Source organism: Paramisgurnus dabryanus, chromosome 18 (genome assembly GCF_030506205.2).
Source record: "Paramisgurnus dabryanus chromosome 18, PD_genome_1.1, whole genome shotgun sequence".
NCBI classification, from domain to species: Eukaryota; Metazoa; Chordata; class Actinopteri; order Cypriniformes; family Cobitidae; genus Paramisgurnus; species Paramisgurnus dabryanus.
The window spans coordinates 24,223,762-24,242,801 of NC_133354.1; the positions used below are offsets into that span (position 1 = coordinate 24,223,762).

The 19,040-nt window shown below is 34.6% G+C and overlaps 2 protein-coding genes across 2 annotated transcripts; one reads left to right on the top strand and one right to left on the bottom strand.

Moving 5' to 3' along the window:
• Positions 1-3,347: 3,347 nt before the first annotated feature.
• On the top strand, positions 3,348-6,907 carry rbm41 (RNA binding motif protein 41). The gene is made up of 7 exons (XM_065287378.1): positions 3,348-3,404; positions 4,457-4,573; positions 4,708-4,909; positions 4,987-5,191; positions 5,268-5,698; positions 5,995-6,142; positions 6,276-6,907. The coding sequence occupies exons 1-7, from the start codon at positions 3,385-3,387 to the stop codon at positions 6,488-6,490; spliced, it is 1,338 nt and encodes a 445-aa protein (XP_065143450.1). The 5' UTR covers positions 3,348-3,384; the 3' UTR covers positions 6,491-6,907.
• A 4,802-nt stretch (positions 6,908-11,709) lies between these two features.
• On the bottom strand, positions 11,710-13,094 carry cldn2 (claudin 2). The gene is made up of 2 exons (XM_065287379.2): positions 12,888-13,094; positions 11,710-12,785 (listed from the first exon to the last, which is right to left on the bottom strand). The coding sequence occupies exon 2, from the start codon at positions 12,712-12,714 to the stop codon at positions 11,896-11,898; it is 819 nt and encodes a 272-aa protein (XP_065143451.1). The 5' UTR covers positions 12,715-12,785; positions 12,888-13,094; the 3' UTR covers positions 11,710-11,895.
• Between the last annotated feature and the right edge of the window lie 5,946 nt (positions 13,095-19,040).

Sequence of the window (19,040 nt, forward strand, 5' to 3'; positions counted from 1 at the left end):
TTATAACTGTATGTAGTGTAGAAAGGCCAATTACGAATATTACAAAATTTTACAATTCTATAAACTCAACATTATCATTAATGTAACATTAAAGTAACATTTATATAATCTTTCCAGGGCTAAAAATTAATATGATGCATTCAAATGATGGGTATTTACAACAAAATATGCACCAATTAAATTAAATTATTCAGGGTTTAGAAAAAAAGCTCTATTACTTGTGGCTCTCAATACCGATCCTGGGGACCCACTGATCTGCATATTTTTTATGTCTCTTATATGACAGACTCAGTTTAGTTCATGGAGATCTCTACTAATGAGCTGATGATTTGAATGGGTGTGTTTTACATAAGGGAGACAAAATGTGCAAAGCAGTGGGTTCCCAGGTTGACTATTGAGAACCACTAAGGTGGTCTTTAGGTCTTCTGTTTGCTTTGTTACTCCCAATTCTATATTTAATAAAACTGACCTCCCGTTCATCTTGAAATATATTGATATGCCTAATATCTCTCTGGTTGCATTTAAGTATTATCATTAGTCCCTTTCTTTCCAGGTAGCTACGCTGAGTTTACAGTTTTTAACCACACAGGACACTTATGGAATAGTTTATAGATGTTTAAGCTAAACCCTTTTCCTATGATTCAGCTGAGATCCCTTCAGTGCTGTTTGCTTCTAGAGGTTAATTCCACAAAACAGCCTTTGTTGACTGGACTTTTTATTTATTTATATGGTCTGGAAAATTTAGTCTCATTTGCATCTTAATAGACATTTTATACAGTCAACCCAGTCAGAAGACACTACCTTATTTTGTTTTATATGTATGCATAAAGAAATATGGAGGATCTTTTTTAGTAAAGATTAGGCTAAATCTGTATGGTATATATTTCTCCAATAAAAAGACATTCTGAATTTATCAGTCCTGTAATATTAAAAATATGTATATATTATGTTATATCAATTATAATATTGTAATTGTAACATTCCATATTACATTGCCACCCAATTTTTTTTTAGGTATATTGTAAAATTTTATAATATAAGAAAGTTTGAACAGCTGATGCCTTGGTAGATAAATGTTTCATTTAGCTTTTGTTAGGTTTTATCCTTTTCCTTTTAATTGTTATTTAGTTGTTTGTACTAAAAACGTAGTCACTTTTACTTTACTTCTCAAAAATATTATTATCTTTATATTTATTTATCTATCTGTCTGTCTGTCTGTCTGTCTGTCTGTCTGTCTGTCTGTCTGTCTGTCTGTCTGTCTGTCTGTCTGTCTGTCTATCTATCTATCATCTCGAGCTCGCATCTTTGTCACTTTTTTCACCCTCGAGGAGTTTGCGTCCCTGTGGTTTAAACTACATTTCCCACAATTCTTTCGTTCCATGTTCCCAATACTACTTCCTCTTAAAACGGGAAGTTTATTTGGGAGCGTGAGGTGATAAGAAGCAAATCACTTACTAATGTGTTTTAATGGTTATTTTGGGATTTCTACATTTACGTGACATTTGTTATGGGTAGCCAACAGTGTTGTGTCAGAAAAATACTGAATTTGACTTACGGATTGCGGGTTTGGTGTCGGGTCAAATATATTCGGCACTCTCCCCTCCTTCAATAAGAGCTTCTTTGCAAAGCCTGCATTAAACTGTGGCAGGTTCACAAAAGAGTCCTGACTAAAATGTGCGGAACAAATCGTCAAGGTCGGACTGTAACGATAAGGAATCGCATTAAAGAGGAACTTGAGCCACTCGTTTCTTAAGTTGGGATCTTTTGGCAGGCTATGATGAGATACAGGTTCAATCCTACAGCCAGGGATGGCACATCGTTTGATGGTTTTTCCCCACATATATAGTCACAGACTAAATTAATAATAATAATATTTTTCTGCAGTTACATATTTCCTTAATACATGTGGTCGATCATATGTTAATGTGCTCACGGCTGTGACGTCAGTACCATGACGATATTCAATGACCTATTTTTTACAGTGTATGGTTTCCATAAATGGCATAGGATGGACATTTTATATTTGGGGTATATATATATATATATATATATATATGTGTGTGTGTGTGTGTGTGTGTGTGTATGAAGAGTTTCGTTGCAAAACGAGATAAATCCGTTTTTAACATTTTTGTCAAAACATGTTTATTATTATGTTATTATTGTGTTTTATGGTGCTACTTAGCTGTATTTTTTAAGTTATGAATGTTTAAATCAAAACAAACCAACTGCAGTTGAATTGATATTAATTGGAATGCACAACCAAATCTCGTTTTGCAACGAAACTCTTCATATTTATATATACATATTTTAAATGTTGACTAGTATATGTCAAAATATATTTAGATTTAGTTATGAATCACTCAAGTGTTCATTTGCACAGTTATGCCCAATTTAGATGCCAACTTAAGCTACATTTCCCACAATCCTCATGTACTGAAATTAAAGAATTCATAAACAACAAATGGCAAGAGGCATGGAAATGTGATAGAAAGTGCAGGTTTATGTATAATATTCAACAGCAAGTAGGAAATGAAAGAAATGTTGTTTGGAACAGAAAATAAAATTTGCATCCGAATAGGGAATTACTTGATTAAATCACTCTCTGTTTAAAATAGGAAAACATGAATCAGGTCAATGTATTTTTGTAATCAGACAGAAACTATAGAACATGTATTAATAAAATGTAAAAATAAAAAGTATGAAAAAGAAAGGTTAAAAATCATTAATGAAGTTAAAAACATGGGTATTGAATTATTCAATTTGATAAGTCTTTTGAAAAAACATGCAAAACAAAGTAGAATCTATGGTGCTATTATAAAATATATTATAAAATATATTAAAGTTTAATTTATATAAAGTTGGTCCAGTTGGTGGCGGTAAATGCACCAAAAGTTGGTTTGCCATCCGCCATAAAAAAGTCAATAGAAGAAGAATCCTTGCGAGGAAGATTAATGGATTAATTACTTATGATGAGTATTAAATATACAACAATTAAGATGATATTAGAGAATGCTCCAGCACAGTATAAAATCTATAACACAATTATTAATTATTTAAAATCAATATGACTAATTAATAGAATTTTAAGAACGTATAAAGAAGTAAATAACTGTTTAAATATGAAATAATATATATATATATATATATATATATATATATATATATATATATATATATATATATATATATATATATATATATATATATGTAAATATTTTTATTTTTATTTATTCTTTTATTTATGGTAAATACAATAATGTCACAAATCAAAATCATGCTCCACACTCCAGTCCAGCAGGTGGCGGAAAGTGGGTTTGCCAACCGCCATTAAAAGAAAAGTAGAAGAATCCTCGCGTACTTCCGGTTTTAACCGGAAATGTCTGAATGGTGATAAACATGAAGCGGTAGGGGTTAGTTTTTACTTTAAAATGGTTTATTATTCATTAGTGAGTGACTAAATACGTTTGGGTATTTAATTCACTTAATACGGATATCTATTTTGGATATATAGTTGACGCTTTTCATGAAAAAGATGAAATGTATTTTAACATTGCTATATTAAATGCTGCAGGTGTCTCGATACATCACGTATGATCAACAGCAGATTACAAAGTCATGAATTAAAACGCAACGTTTGACATTAACTTGGTCTTTTTTTACTTTATAATGGGTAACATACCTGCCGTTTTCTAATATATGGGTGTTTGTTTATCGGTTGTTGAAATATCGTCTGTCAATTTAATTCCAGTGAGGTGTACTTCATCAAACGATATTTATTTTTATGTGTGACATTTTAAAGCAACACTATGTAGTTTTTTTACCTTTAAATAATGTCTCTAAAATTATTTCAGTGATAGAACAACTTTTAACTGGACAAATTGTACTGTTGCTGCAACCTAAGCAGCCTCCTAGCTGCTACAAGCACACTCTGAAAGTGGCGGTGGAGGGTAGAGCACACAGCCCCTCCCCTCCCCCTGCCTGCAGAAGAGTGTCTGATACCAGGCACTGTTGCGCTTTTCAACCACATGGGGGAGCTGTAAGTCATTTTTACATGGAAACTACATAGTGTTGCTTTAAAAAGAAACTCTTTATGGATGTGTTGTATGTTGGATTATGTACACTTCTATTAGGTCACATGACCCTAATATATTTCTTGCTTGTAACCTTTGTGTGCATACAGATGCTTGTATGTTTGAAAATTGTTATGTGAAATACATATACAATTATTTCAACAAATTAATTTCTTTCATTACGAAGCACAAAAAGCCAATAAGAAGCAAAATAGATGGGATCTCCTTTCAAATTGTTTAAAAAACCTCAAAAATGAATACTCTGAAGATGTTTGGTGGGTTGGGCTATATGTTTGGTAACTGTTTTTGGGGACCCAATGTGACCCAAACAGGTTTATTATATTCAGTTTTCTAGAATTAATTTAAAGTTTAATTTGGATTTTCAGGGTGACTCGATATGCCTGTGAGGATGCGCCCATCCCTGAAGAACAGGAAACCGAAGGCCAGAGGCAACTACACAATCTACTACTACAGCAACTAGACACAGATGTAGATATTGAGAGGTCAGTGTCTGATATCTAAGCTAGGCTTTATCTACTGTTTGAAACAAAGATCTGCATATAAAATACTAAATTATATGCAGAACATTTAATATTAATTAATGAATGCATGCAGTAATGATATGAAATTGTTGTAGGTGTGTAGCCAAGAAGAAATGCTTTGCCCCATCAGCCGTATACAAGCCTTTTGGGGAGCAGGCAGCTGGTGTGAGGAGTCTGTCACAGTTTCAAGCCCTGAAGGATGGGGATCAGGAGCTGGCCACTCTTCGAGACCTGGGCCTTACTGATGCAGAAATCGAGCTATGGAGATCCAGAGACCTGCCAGAGAGTTTGTGGAAGGTCTGAAGACTGAAAGCAATTGATGGATGGAAGGTCATCTTACCAAATGTAATGTTTCTTGTTCATGATTTTCTCAGGAAAAAGGGGTTTGTGTGGCACCCGATGCGAGGAATCAGCGTCTGCAGGCCATCCGGGATAAAATGGCAGCGCACGCAGAGCTGCTGTCCCGACCCCAGCGTTTCTCGGGTAGCCGCCCGCTCTCCCGCAGGGAAATGGAGATAGAAAAGGCACTTTTTCAGGGCAGCGACCGCAGCAGTTTTCTCACGGCCCTTTACCATCAAGGTTAAAATAATACTAATCATAATTACACACAAGCATCGTTCTTCCTATTTCAATAGTGACCTTTTTATATTCCTAGAGGAAGATTCACAGGCCAGCCAGCAGGGGGCGACATCCACCAACGCAATGGACGTTTTCTATGAAGACTTTCTTAAAAATAACAACAAAAACTCTGATATTTCACAAAGACCAAAAACAAGCACTGAAGAGACAGATCAGTCCTGCTCTGATTCGAGCCAATCACAAGCTTCACACAATGATGAACACACAAGTTCAGTGTCGGACATTGTTAACCAGCCACAGCCCAGAGTTGCACCTAGGAAAATTACTATCGGCCAGTCCATTGGTACATTAAAACCTACTTTTGTCCAAGGATATGATGGACCAGTTACTATCAGTGGAGAAATAGAGGAAATTTCAGAGGAAGAGATCAAGGGCAATCGGGAAACGGAAGACGGTATACGGAATATTAGACGTTTCAAGAACTATCAGAAAGGGACGCCATCGAATGTAAGGCCAGCATGACTGATTAAAGATGTTCAACTTTAACCACTGTTTAAATGAGATAATGATATGCAAAGATTTTTTTATAGGTCCTGTTCATTTTAGTTTTAAGGCCATGCTTCGTTTTTAATAAAAACGTGTTGGGAATGAGCTATACTTTTATTATCAGACTTGCAAATGTATTATTATAGATCGTTGCTGGAAAATGAATTAAGGACACGCTGATAAAGCAGACCACTTAAATACTGTTTAAAATCTAAAAAGATGCTGAATGCATTTCTGTCTTGCTTTGATGTGTGTAGGTGCTGTGTGTGAAGAACATGAGTCCGCGGGCATCATTGGCCCAGCTGGTTTCTCTCTTCTCACGGTTTCAGAAAGATGACACACAGCCCATTCTGTACCGCCTACTGACCGGCCGACTCAAGGGACAAGCTTTCATTACGCTCTCCGGTAAGAGAAAGTGGTTATAAAAGATGTGCCCTTCATTTATTATTCAACTATAATTGTTTATTTACTAAATTTATACATCTAAGCGCATGCAATGTTTACACATTTGTTTTTTGCTAACTTTTGCTTTTTACAGATGTTGAAAGTGCGCAAGCAGCTCTTGATCTGCTAAATGGATACATGATGCTTGATAAACCTCTGGTCATTGAGTTTGGCAGGAAGAAAAATGAAGAGACCAAAGCAGGCACTGATGGATCTGTAGATGACGACACCACATCAACACAAAATGACGCACAATCTTGCAATAAGAAACCTGTACAATGCTGTTCATTTTTTTATGACAAAAAATGACATTTTTATGAACTATTTATTTGGAAATAATAATATTGTAAATGTTACTGTGTAACCAAACTTCTTAAAGGGATAGTTTACCCAAAAATGAAAATTCTGTCATTATTACTCACTCTAATGTTGTTACAAACCTATATACATTAATTTGTTCTGATGAACACAAATGTAGATATTTTTCTTTTTTCCTACTATAGAAGTCAATGGGGCTCACACATGGTTTTGTTACAAACATTCCTCAAAATATTTTCATTTGTGTTTATAAGAACAAAGAAATGTATGTAACAACACGAAAGTGAGTAAATTATGACAGAATTTTCATTTTTGGGTGAACTATCCCTTTAAAAAAAAATGTTATACTTCTATAGACCACAAGGTGTCACCCATTCCCCATTAAATATACTGTGTTTTTAGCTTTTAGTCTGTGTTTCCTATCTGTGAAAACCTTTAAAAACAGTAACAAGAATTTGGCATGTGGCTTGACATTAAACAATACCTCAAATTGTGTTTAGTTAAAGTGAGATGTCCTGTTGTTATCTTTCTGCAGACAGTGAAAGGCAAAGCTCACCACACATCAGCATTATGGAGACCAATTTTCTCTTAAAAATGTCAAGATGCCATGATCAGCTCCAGTAGTAGAATGAAACTACACTACATCTGTCGCTGTTGGCAGCTTTTGCCAGGCTTTGGCCTATATACACAATATACAGTCAGTCACGCAAATTACATTTCAATGGGCTATTCACACCATCTTTCCCACATAGTTAATCATTAAAATCAAGATAGTCACTTGAGTTGGGTTTCATCTGGGTTGTAACTTTTGTTCAAATGATAAGATCAGTGTGAAACCTCAAGCATTTACACACACACACACTTAAACAGCCACTTACAATGTTGAGTAAATAACATTAAGCAATACTGTACATTTTAATTGGGAGTTCTGATTACAATTCATCACTACCAAAACTAATATGCTACTTCAGTCAGATCTGTTTTGTTGTGATGTTTAAATAATTTTTAAGCCATAAAATGAATCTCGTACTCAAACCATTTGTAACATTGCAAATTCCAGACTAATTCCTTGTTCACGTAAGTTTTAAGGCCCTCGTGATCTTTTATGTTAACTAATGCAATTCACTCTTAGCTAAAAATCAGTGGCAGAATACAAACTATTCACTTGCAGTATTACACTTCAAGAGTTTATGCACATCCCCACCAATATGTCCACCCATACAGATTCTGTCCAATAATATGTTTTAAATATATGATAAATATATTTTGTAGGAAGTAAAGCTTAATTAAAAACATTTTTAAATTTGAAAATATATTTACGGAAGTTTTAACCTTCATAATTGAGATTTCAAAATGAGGCAACAAATACATTTCTAATTTTACAACCCATATGGCAAAAAAAATAGATTTATTTTCAGGCCAAAATATATTTGTATAAAATGTATCCAATATTAAAATTATAAGTATATTTTTGCAGTTGAAAATATATTTAATTTGAACCTTTACAGGTTTGTAACATACAAAGTTTTTCTTCCAATGCAACGTGAATATATTATTTTGAATAAATATTTTTTTTTACAATATATTTTAAAATATAAAATAAAGGCCAATAAAATATATTGGTAAAAATATACATTTCAAAATATATGTCAGCACATATATTTTATGGCCATTTTTTATATTTTAAAATATATTTAAAAATAATTTTATTCAAAATAATTTTAAGAAAATATGAAGAGTTTGGTTCCAAAACGCAATAAATCCATTTTGACAAATTTCGGTAAAAATGTGACAAGATGAAAACCACTATTTTCTGTTACAAACTTTCACATAGCATCTTTAGGTTATAAAAACATAAAAAATTCAAATCCATTACTTGATTTTCAAAGATTTATTATAAAAACGAATTATTAATAAGTTTTTTTTTCAAAATTCTATAAATCTATTCAATCAATGTATAAATGTGCATTAATTTTTGCCATTTTATATTCATTTAGTTGGACAGTTGTACACACAGATTAAAAAAATAAACATTAATGTCATTAATCAAAACACTTACTTCGTCATATTAAGAACACTGTCATTGCTTTGTGGTTATACTTGACGTCATCGCTTAACATTTTTCACAGCGATCAGCTGTGATTCTCGTTGACTTAAAGTAATAAAATTATGGAAAGTGTTTCATAAGATCGCCTGGGGTCAATGTGTTAGCATGAGAGAAGCTAGAGGCTGTCGGGAGAACAAGCGATCGTCTCCCGAGTGCCTCTCGCGTAAATTAGTAGATGTTGATGGCTTACGTTTCTTTCCCGTCAGAAAACCACAGGTTTATCAATGCTATTAAAGTATTATTTCGTTTTTGTTTGTTTGTTGATCACGAAGTACAAAGTAGATGAGGAAAACTAGGACTCTGTGTACTCAACGCGCCGCCATTGTTTGTTTACATTGCGTGGAATGGTGCGCTGTGATTTGTGGAGCGGATTTATTGCATTCTGTAGAAAAGGAGGAGTGGCGTGTTTTGCATTTTTGGGAAAAAAGATGACAGAATAACACGGCGGATATTGGATTTTGTGTAAAATTTAGAATTTACTTTCAAATACTGACCTGAAATAATACTAATTTTAGCAGTAACTCATTTTTTTCAAAAATGGCATTTATTGCGTTTTGGAACCAAACTCTTCATATCTTTTTGACGTATGGGCACAGCATCAAAAGCTTGAATATTCTATTAAAGTCCATGTAAAGCAGTGTTCTCCAACAGGCACCAGAATGCCCACACCGAGTTGTCTGCCAAAGCACATTCTATTAATATGCTCAATTTTAATGTTTATTTATTTATTTTTTATTTTATTTTTTTTTAATACTAGCTTGGCTTCTTTTATGTATGTAACCATTTTAAACAATGATTAAACAAAGATAAAAAGTTTGAGTACACTATATCAGAAACGTTTCAGTTTTCCAAAGATGAGGGGAGACTGTGAGCACGGATCACTGTTGTGAAAAAGAGCCAGGCAAGAATTTAACTCTTTCCCCGCAATTAATGAGTTATCTCATAAATTAGGAGAAAACATTTCCCTGCCAATTACGCTTTCCTGATGAGTTTTTACGTTAATTTGTAATCTGCTATTATCCACTAGATGTCGCTCTTACCCAATTTATAAAAAACTGAAGCAAAAACTAATTTAACTTAAACTCTCTGTATGTTTTGATCTTCATTCTGAATCTGATCTCTAACAAAATTCCTTTACAAAAATGCAATTATTTCAGCTTTTTGCTCAAAATATGGTACTTTTGAAGAAATTTACCCATATATAGATGTTATAAAAAGAGCACAAATGAAGATAGGATGAAACCCTTTTTTCCGTTTTGTTTGTTTGAAAGCAGAGTTCTTTCATTTGATATATTTGTATGTTTATGTATTTATAGAAGAAATGTGAAAATCACAAAAAAGGCTGGTGGGGAATGAGTTAAAGGACAAGTTTGGTATTTTACACTTAAAGCCCTGTTTTCAGATTGTTTATGATGAAATAAAACGGTTTTGACTGAAATTTCGACATATGATGCTGGCCCGAGAATTTTTGGGTGTTTCTTGTATCACCTCCCACCTTTACAATGGCTTTATAGGTGCACAAGGAACAATCCTTCCTAAAATGCATTAAACTTTCATTTACAAAGACGTGAAACCCACCGAGAGGTCAGGGGTGTTCACTGATATGCTCACACAAAAATCGCTGCAAAAGATGCTTTCCAACAGGATTTATCGTAGTTTTGTCCAACTCCATTTACTTGTAATAGATGTGCTGTGAGGTACGGTATTACTCCGCGCCGGCAACTTTGTTTCTATTCTTGCAATTGGCAATGGCGGATTAGCGCCACCACCTGGGCTGGAGTGTCTATTATTCAGGCTCTAAGCGGAAGAATGTACGGGTGTGAGGCGTTTGGAAAAATAGGTCCACAAGTTTACAACGAATGCTAAAACACCTGTTGAAAAGCATCTTTTGCAGCGATTTTTGTGTGAGCATATCAGTGAACACCCCTGACCACTCGGTGAGTTTCACGTCTTTGTAAACGAAAGTTTCATGCATTTTAGGAAGGATTGTTCCAGTGCACCTATACACCCATTATAGAGAAATTTAAGTCAAAACCGTTCTATTTCATCATAAACAATCTGAAAACAGGGCTTTAAGTGTAAAATACCGAACTTTTCCTTTAAATGTCTAGTTAACATTGTATAAATTAATTTTACACAGTAACGTTAGCTCAGTTTAGTGGTTGATACTCTAGCTATGATTTAAACTAAGGTTATTAACTTGTTATTTAAATTAATCTACTCTAGGGACTCTGTTGTTAACTTACTGATTCTTTGCGGAAGTCTGTCAGAAGATAAGTTTGGTTTACAAAAGCAATTTGTTGCAGCTAAAACTGTCTATAAAGTGTTTAAGATTTGAAAGCTTTGCTTACTTTTTGTTAGGTAAGCAACCTTGTGCTGTGAAATTATATATAGGGAGGATTTCCCGGACAGGGATTAGACTAGTCCTAGACTAAAATAAATGCAAGAGCTGTCCAAACTAAAAGCAGCTATCACTGACATATCTTAAAATATGCTTTGTTTTGCCTCAAAATGCACACAAGTAATGTTTTTCGTAAGGCATATTTGTTCAAACTAGTTATTTTTCCTAATTGAACTATACGGCCTAGTCCTGTCTTAAAAATAATCTCTGCCTGGGAAACCACCCCAAAATTATTTATTATATTATTAATTTTATTATGTGCATTTGAGAAATGAACATGACATCATTGTGCTTGTGTCCCTTTGATGTTCCAAAACTAAAGTTGTCTCTGATAAGTACAGAGAGTCCTTTGTGGCTGATCTAAACACAATACAACATTAAAATCATGCAACAATAAAGCGTGCCTTTATGCGAGAAAAGGATGCTTATTCCTTACACAGTCCAAATGTTTATTTATAAAATTGTGTAAATTCTATCATAATTGACCAAATTAACACACAATAATCAAACAAAATAAACACAATAACAGTAAATGTACAAAAAAAATAACAAATAATGTTTTTCTACATACAAAAAGAGTTTATGTTTAAGTGCACGGCTTATTATAGGACTGACCCAGATAGACTTCATTGTGAAATGTTTGCAAAGAGGACAAAACGCCTCCCATACATTTTGCCCAAACATATTGATTGGTGTCTTTAAAAAAAAACATCTTTGTGTTAAAATCTAAATTTTGTCCCTAAACTACGAAATAAACATATGTGCCATGTTTTCAGTTCACTTACGCTTTAGCAATGTGTCTGTTATTCTTGTGCCAAAACAATTTTGCTTTTATAGGAGTCTGTTTTGGTTTGAGACAAAAAAGTACAAGCAGTATCACATAAATCCTCATACATAGCCTGTGACATCATATCTGGCAGCTGTGTTTTGTGATTTCCTTGAATCCTGGGCCGGCACAAATGAATGGGTACTGGTGCTGGTTTGGCTGTTAAGGGTTTGGGTCTTGTTGGCAGTGACAGTGTTTTTGGTTTGTAACGTAGCTGGACGAAAGGACATCGAATGGGATGCTGCATGTGGAACGCGCCCAACGCCTTTTTGGTCAGGGTAGGGGTAAGAATGCCTGGTACCCCTGCTACTGTCTAAGTCATCGCAACCAGATGCACTCAACAGTCCACCACCCAACATGGACATAAGCGAAGAAGCCAATCCTACATACAGACAGTCACCTATTTCAAACTTAAGACTGTCTGGAATGTTGCTCATGTGGAAGGTCTGGACCACCTCATGGGTCTTCCAAGATACAGGGATCAAAGACAAAAGCCCTGCCAGGAGAAACAGGGAACCACCTACCCCCGCCACTTTGGTTTTAGCCGAAGAACCGCTCATACATGTAGTACACTGCATCCCGATAGTCGACACCATGCAAGCCAAGAGGGAAAAGATCGAAGAGATGACCATCATAGCCCTGGCTGCTTGTAGATCAGGGGCGAGCCCGAGCATTGTGTTGTACGTCTCGCATTGAAAGGCGCCGGTGCTCTGATACACGCACTCCATCCAGAGACCTTTCATATTCTCTACCGCAGTCACAATGTTGGAACCGATGTGTGCCGAGATTTCCCAGTAGGGTAGAAGAGTGGCTACCAGGGTCCCAAGCATGCCAAAGAGGCCCAAAAAGAATCCCATCAGCTCCAGCCCCGCTAAAGCCATGTCGGCTTCAAAATCACTGTGTTCTCCAAAGAAGTTACAAAGTCAAACAAACTGTGCTTCTTGGTTGTTTACTGTAACAAAATAACAACTCACGCTTAGCTTATGAAATCTGTTAAAGGGCGCAGGACTCAATTTAATACGTTGAATAAAGCAGAAGTGGAAAATGTACTTACGGATGAAGTGAGATGTTATCCGCCTTCACTTGTTTATGTCTGTACTGTATGTATACATTTGATTCCTATCATCTCTTTAAATATTAGGAGCTGCCCCAGTTCACGAACACACAGGCACCTCTGGAAAAGGTAAGTTAAAGATTTACCCGTAACTAATCCCAAAACTAATCTTTTCTGTACCCATCCCAAAAAACAAGGCCACTGTGGGAAAGAGCAACCACAGTGATATTGTTTTAGATGAGTAACTGAAAAAACTTTATTGTCTTGTCATGTGTACAATAAGGTCTTTTATGACCTTAACATAATTAAAGTTTTAAAAATGACTAATTTTTATAATTTGTTCCTTTATATAAATATCTATTAAATATTTTATTATATGTACAAAGGAGCCCAGAAGTCAAAGACCGCATTGAAAATCTGGCATTTAAACCAAATTGAGTTTGTTGGATCAGTGTAAATAAGCCATTAGATATAGCACACATTTATTTTCAGTATCATAATAACTTTGCTATTCGCTTTTGTTACAGTTACAAGCATATAGTAAGTGGAAAGAACCTTAAAAGATGTTTAGCTATGCCTATGAATTTATATTTATCATTTATAACTTATTGCATAATAATGTAACTTGTATGAGCTAAACATTTTAACCCAGACAGCAGACACTTCGGGCCGGATCAGCACCGGATCCGTACCGAAGTTAGCAGTTACGGTTCGGATCTGGCCCAGAGTAATGCGCTGTCTAGGACTCAGCCCAAAGTTGTTTCAAAAAGGACAAACCCAGTTGTTTGGCTATATTAACCTAAAAAAAATATTATATTCAGCCTAATCTTGAATACTCTTAATATGCTCTTACATGTTTTACGACTTGGTTTATTTGTATGAATTTGAAGTCAATTGTACAAAAAATGTACCATTATCATAAAAATCAATAATAAAAACCTTGTGTGGTTATACAAACGTACACAAATTAGCCACCTTGTAAAATGCGTAAGAGTTGCCATGAGATTGCATTGTTATATTTGACTTAACAATTTGATTAAATCATCCCAGCATAGGTTAAATTACACCAAAATAGGGTTGGGTTTGGTCCCATTTTGATTCAACGCTGGGTTGAAAAAAAAACAGCATTTTTAGAGTGTAAAATGTACTTATTGTAAATATATGATAATAAACAAATTCATTAACATGGTTTATTAAGAATTACACAAAAAAAATACAACAGTTACCCTGCAGCAAACGTTTTTAAACTTACCTGGTTAGTTGTATCTTCAAGTCGATGCTGTTGGTAAATCTTCACGCAAGTAAAATGTCCTATCTTTCACTAAGACCGTGTGTGTGTGTGTGTGTGTGTGTGTGTGTGTGTGTGTGTGTGTGTGTGTGTGTGTGTGTGTGTGTGTGTGTGTTTCAACTAGATTTGACTAAACACGCAATTCAATCTTAGTTAAATCACATGGCACATCTCACTGTAATAAGATTATACTAATAATCCAAAGTCTTACTGGAAAGGTCAACTGGGAAACAGCAAAAACGGTTTATATGCTCACAGAATAAAGGGTACAAAAGTACACTTTTGTACATTATATGAACTTTTTAAACTTTTGTACCATTTTAATTCTCTTATGCCAAAATATGATTGTCTTCATGATTTTGTGGCTTTAAATGTTTTGTAGGGAGTGGAAAATAAACAACATGATCCCATGGAAAGCCGTGTAATAGTTACGCAAAATTTGATCAATTTATTTGTGTCCATGGCACGAAATTCTGCTTTATTCATGCCTTGAGCACGAATGTCTTTTTCGTGACAGTCGAATTTCTATAAATAGTTTCTCGTGCCCACACTGTAAAAAAATCCATAGAAATTGCAATAATATTGCAGCTGGGTTGTCGGTAATTTACCGTAGATTTAAATTTATGTTATTTACTGGCAAGAGTTTGTTCAAAGTTAAATAAATTTTAAATATTAACAAGTCTTTATCTTTACAGAATAAAACTATACAATAACAGCCTCATGCAAAGCATTCTTTTTTGGGAACCAGAAATCATCATCAACCTTTTTCAGTTTTTTTGCTCCAGATTTTGTTTCCCAGAATGTTTTGCTTGATGATGTTTTTTTTTTAGTTTTACTCTGTAAAGATAAAGACTTGTAAATGTTTAATGTTCATTTAACTTTGAACAAAATGTTGCCAGTAAAAAACATAAATGTAAATCTACGGTAAGTTACCGAATTTTTATACAGTGCATGGCACGACTTTCTTTTTGTGTCATTTTATGTATTGTTTTCTCCTTTTTTCACCCTATTTTTAAATCATTGTCGCTTGGGGTTGGGGTTAGATTTTGGGTTTGGGATAGGATGTACTTTTATGTAGTTATGGTTTCTACATGTTTTTCTTCTGCTTTTAAAACTATTCTCGCATGGAGTTAGAGTTGAGGTTTGGATGTCTATAAATGTAACAGAAAGTGATTCTAACCACAAGCGACAATGGTAAGAAAATAAGGAAAAAAAGGAGAAAACAATACATAAAATGAAACAAAAAAGAAAGTCATGCAACGCACACGAAAAACTTTTTATAGAAAATTCGTTCAAGTGTCAAGAAAAAGACATTTGTGCTCAAAGCACACAAAAAAGCTGAATTTCGTGCCATGGTAAATTTATAAAAAAATTTTACACCACTATAACATGACTTTCCTGTGAGATCAGTCTGAAAATAAAACGTTAAAAACCATATATAATACCAAATTACTCAAATATAAGGTAGAAAAACAAGCATCAGAAGTACTGAATTTGCTTCATAGTCTCTTCATCTACTCTTCTTCGAGGGCCAGATTAAAAAAAATGTAAATATGATGCAGGCCAAACTTTTACCCCTATTTTTTACATTTAATTATATTTTTACTCTTCCTGTTATATATTATTATTATATGTGTTATAACAAAATTTGATGTTTTATATATATTAAATATATATTAAAAAACATGCATTTTCAAAAATGCACACATCTTGTATTCAGTATTTTGCCTTTTAAATACTGAAAATTCATATTATCTTATTTTATATTAAAAAAAAATTGCAGTTTAACATTGTGAGAGACAAATGTTAACAGTTCAACCATGAACATTGCACAAAAATGTGCAATGATAATCAACACATATATTTTTGTATAGCACTAACTGTATTACACTTTTAACTGTTTAACTTTCAAATTGTTACTTTTCAAGTATTCACATATAGTCTTTCTTCTAATGACTAAAATCGCACTTCATATTTTCTTTTTAATATTTTAAAGAGATATAGGCTAAACCACCTTTCCATTGTACGCTACATTCGGACACGACTGTCGGAGTTCGCCCCCTAGTTGCAGTCTACATAAAATTTCTGTTTAATCGTAAATCTCTGTCAACATGGGAGATAAACTCATTCCAGCGCAAGAGCCTTTAATCTACAATTTATCATTTACGTCTCAGTAATCAATCCTTTTTAAAGGATTTCATTTTTACTGATAAAGCCAAACAAAAAATTATTAATAATTTTCACCTTGCACATCGTGTTTTGATTGGAACACACTAAAATGCATCACTTCCGGTTTAGTTTAAAAAGTTTATTTTTTTTAATGCATCCCAAAGTTTAAATATTACGCCCCAGCAGATGGTTGGCACCCCACGCAGCCCCTTTCCGATCCTCCTTCTGGTTTATCGGCCGTCATTTGTCACGTACAGTAACCACATTGATTTTTAAATCAGATAAAGTTTCTCTACTATGTTGACACAGATTTAGTATTGAACGGAAATTTCATTCAACTCCAACAGTCGTGTCCAGATTTTTTTTAAGGTTTAATTACACATAATTCACGATAAATTAATGTATTTTATAAAATGTCATAAAACTGGGGCCCCCCGGCACCATCTCGCGGCCCCCCTGGGGGCCCCGGACCCCAGTTTGAGAACCACTGCTTTACATTATGTAGGATGATTTTATACAGTGAACGGTAAATAACAAATATAACTTCCCAGGCTGCAGGTCAAAGTTATTAACACCAATTATCGCTGATTATTTACTTAAAAATGCATTGTTTCGCGATCTTTTATACTAAAATGATTATTATAATACAATATATATTGTAAAATGTTAAAAATGTAAAATATGATTGGACTGTTCATTGGGTCACAGTGAGGTCTCCCGGGTCAGGGGTGATATGTGTAGGTGCAGCAGTGGGAACAGTGATCATGTATTTGGAGGTGTCGGTCCAGTATGAGGGTGAGAGGAGTGTGTCCATACAGAAGTGTGACGACTGGTGTCATTCACACACCACCTCAAATGAGCTCAAAGGTGTTGAGATGCACACGATACAGTGCAGTCTGAGCCTAAATGTTTATTCCCAAATTCAGCAGATGTCAACTCAACCTATATGACCAAGACACAAAGCGAAATATTTAGTTATGAATGAAAATGAAAAGCATACAGCAGCCATTCAAACATTCAGATTTAATGCTTACTATAAAAAACTGTTGCTTAAAATGTATTTGTATTATGATAATATGCGACCTCGTCTGAGAAATCCAGACTGTGTGTAATATACATATGAAGCTTTATGTGTTGCGCAGGCATTGAATACACTCTTATTATGTCTCGGGATTGTCATTCTCATCTCTCCAGAGGTCATTTGTGGAGGTGTGTGTGGATGACACCCGTCCTCGCACGTTCACGAACACACTTCTCCTCACCATCTCTGCTCTCTCACAGTAATGTACTCGGTTCCCACAATAGCACGTGCACACTTAGCCCTCCGAACTAGACACGCACGACCCCACTGCGACCTATAATGATACACACTTATTAGCGCTCTTGTCCCACTATCGGTATTGTTTATATTTCTTTTTCATCCCCAAACATTGTTTGTGACAAAGACGTAATTGATGCATTTGGGGGAGAGGTGTGCCAGTCAAAATGCTTGGGTCAGATAATTCCCAAATGGGTTGGGTTTGTCCATACATAATTTAACCCAAGTGGCTAAAACAACCCAAAGCTTTTTTAAATATAGCAATGCCCTTGAAAACAATCAGAATACATAAGCTATACTTGAAATGTTAGCTTGCAAACTTCTTTAGAAAATGTAAATATCTGGTTTTAGTTAATAAAGTTTTACTTAAAAACTACCATCAGAAAGGCTTCATTGAAATTGATTCAGAAACTAACAAGATATTTAAGATGGGGGTTGATCTGTGAGTCTATCACATCTAGATGACCCTAATCATCATTAATTCTCTTATCTATACATTTCTGACCATTTGGTCTCGGCACCCTAACACTAAAGTAAATTCAAAAGCTTATGTATCTAAAATCTCTCTTTGACCTCAAATACTGGCCAAATACTTTCTTGGCAAAATTAAAACAAAGCTTGAATTTGGATTCCCTAAGAATTTCATTTTTGATCCAGTGATCGCTTGTACAGGATTTAGTACACAACACATTTTTTATGCTTACAGATTTTTGCATAAGCTTATGGTTATGCCATAGGTCAGCGTCCAGGTCATGGATTGAGTATATGTAGGTGCCGATGTGGGAATAGCAGCCTTGGCTGAAGGTCTTGACCCGGGCACGTGTGTCTGAGCAGAAAGTGAGGAGAATCGTGATGATCTGCCGTGTGAGGTCTGGTGTCGACTCAACACCTCCTCAGATAAGAGATGAGGTGTGAGGAGCACGAGTGAACAGGGTCACTAGACGGTCGTTGCCTTAATGCAATTCTGGTAAATTAACCTTTTCATCTTAAATATAAATGCAATCATTTAAGAAAAGTATTTGAGTTTTGTACTGATACTATTAAAAAAAGTTATTTAAACAAAAATGTGCCCACGTTAGTCCCCAGCATCACTTGAGGGTTAAACTATAAAGAGTTTACCAACAGCAAATAACAGCAATTTTAACTTGTCCTCCATATACTGTGCTGAAGTTTTATGCCATCATGCCACAATTAGATGGATGTTGTTTTTGCAATTATATAGGGAACATTTACAGTATAATTACTTCTTAGTCCCTTTATTAGAATACAAACAGATAATAATATAAAAAATAAGCTCCTCTTACACTTGATCAAAACCAGGAACCTGCAGGCTCTCTTAAACCTTACTGAAATAAAATCCTAAGTTTTAATTCTAATC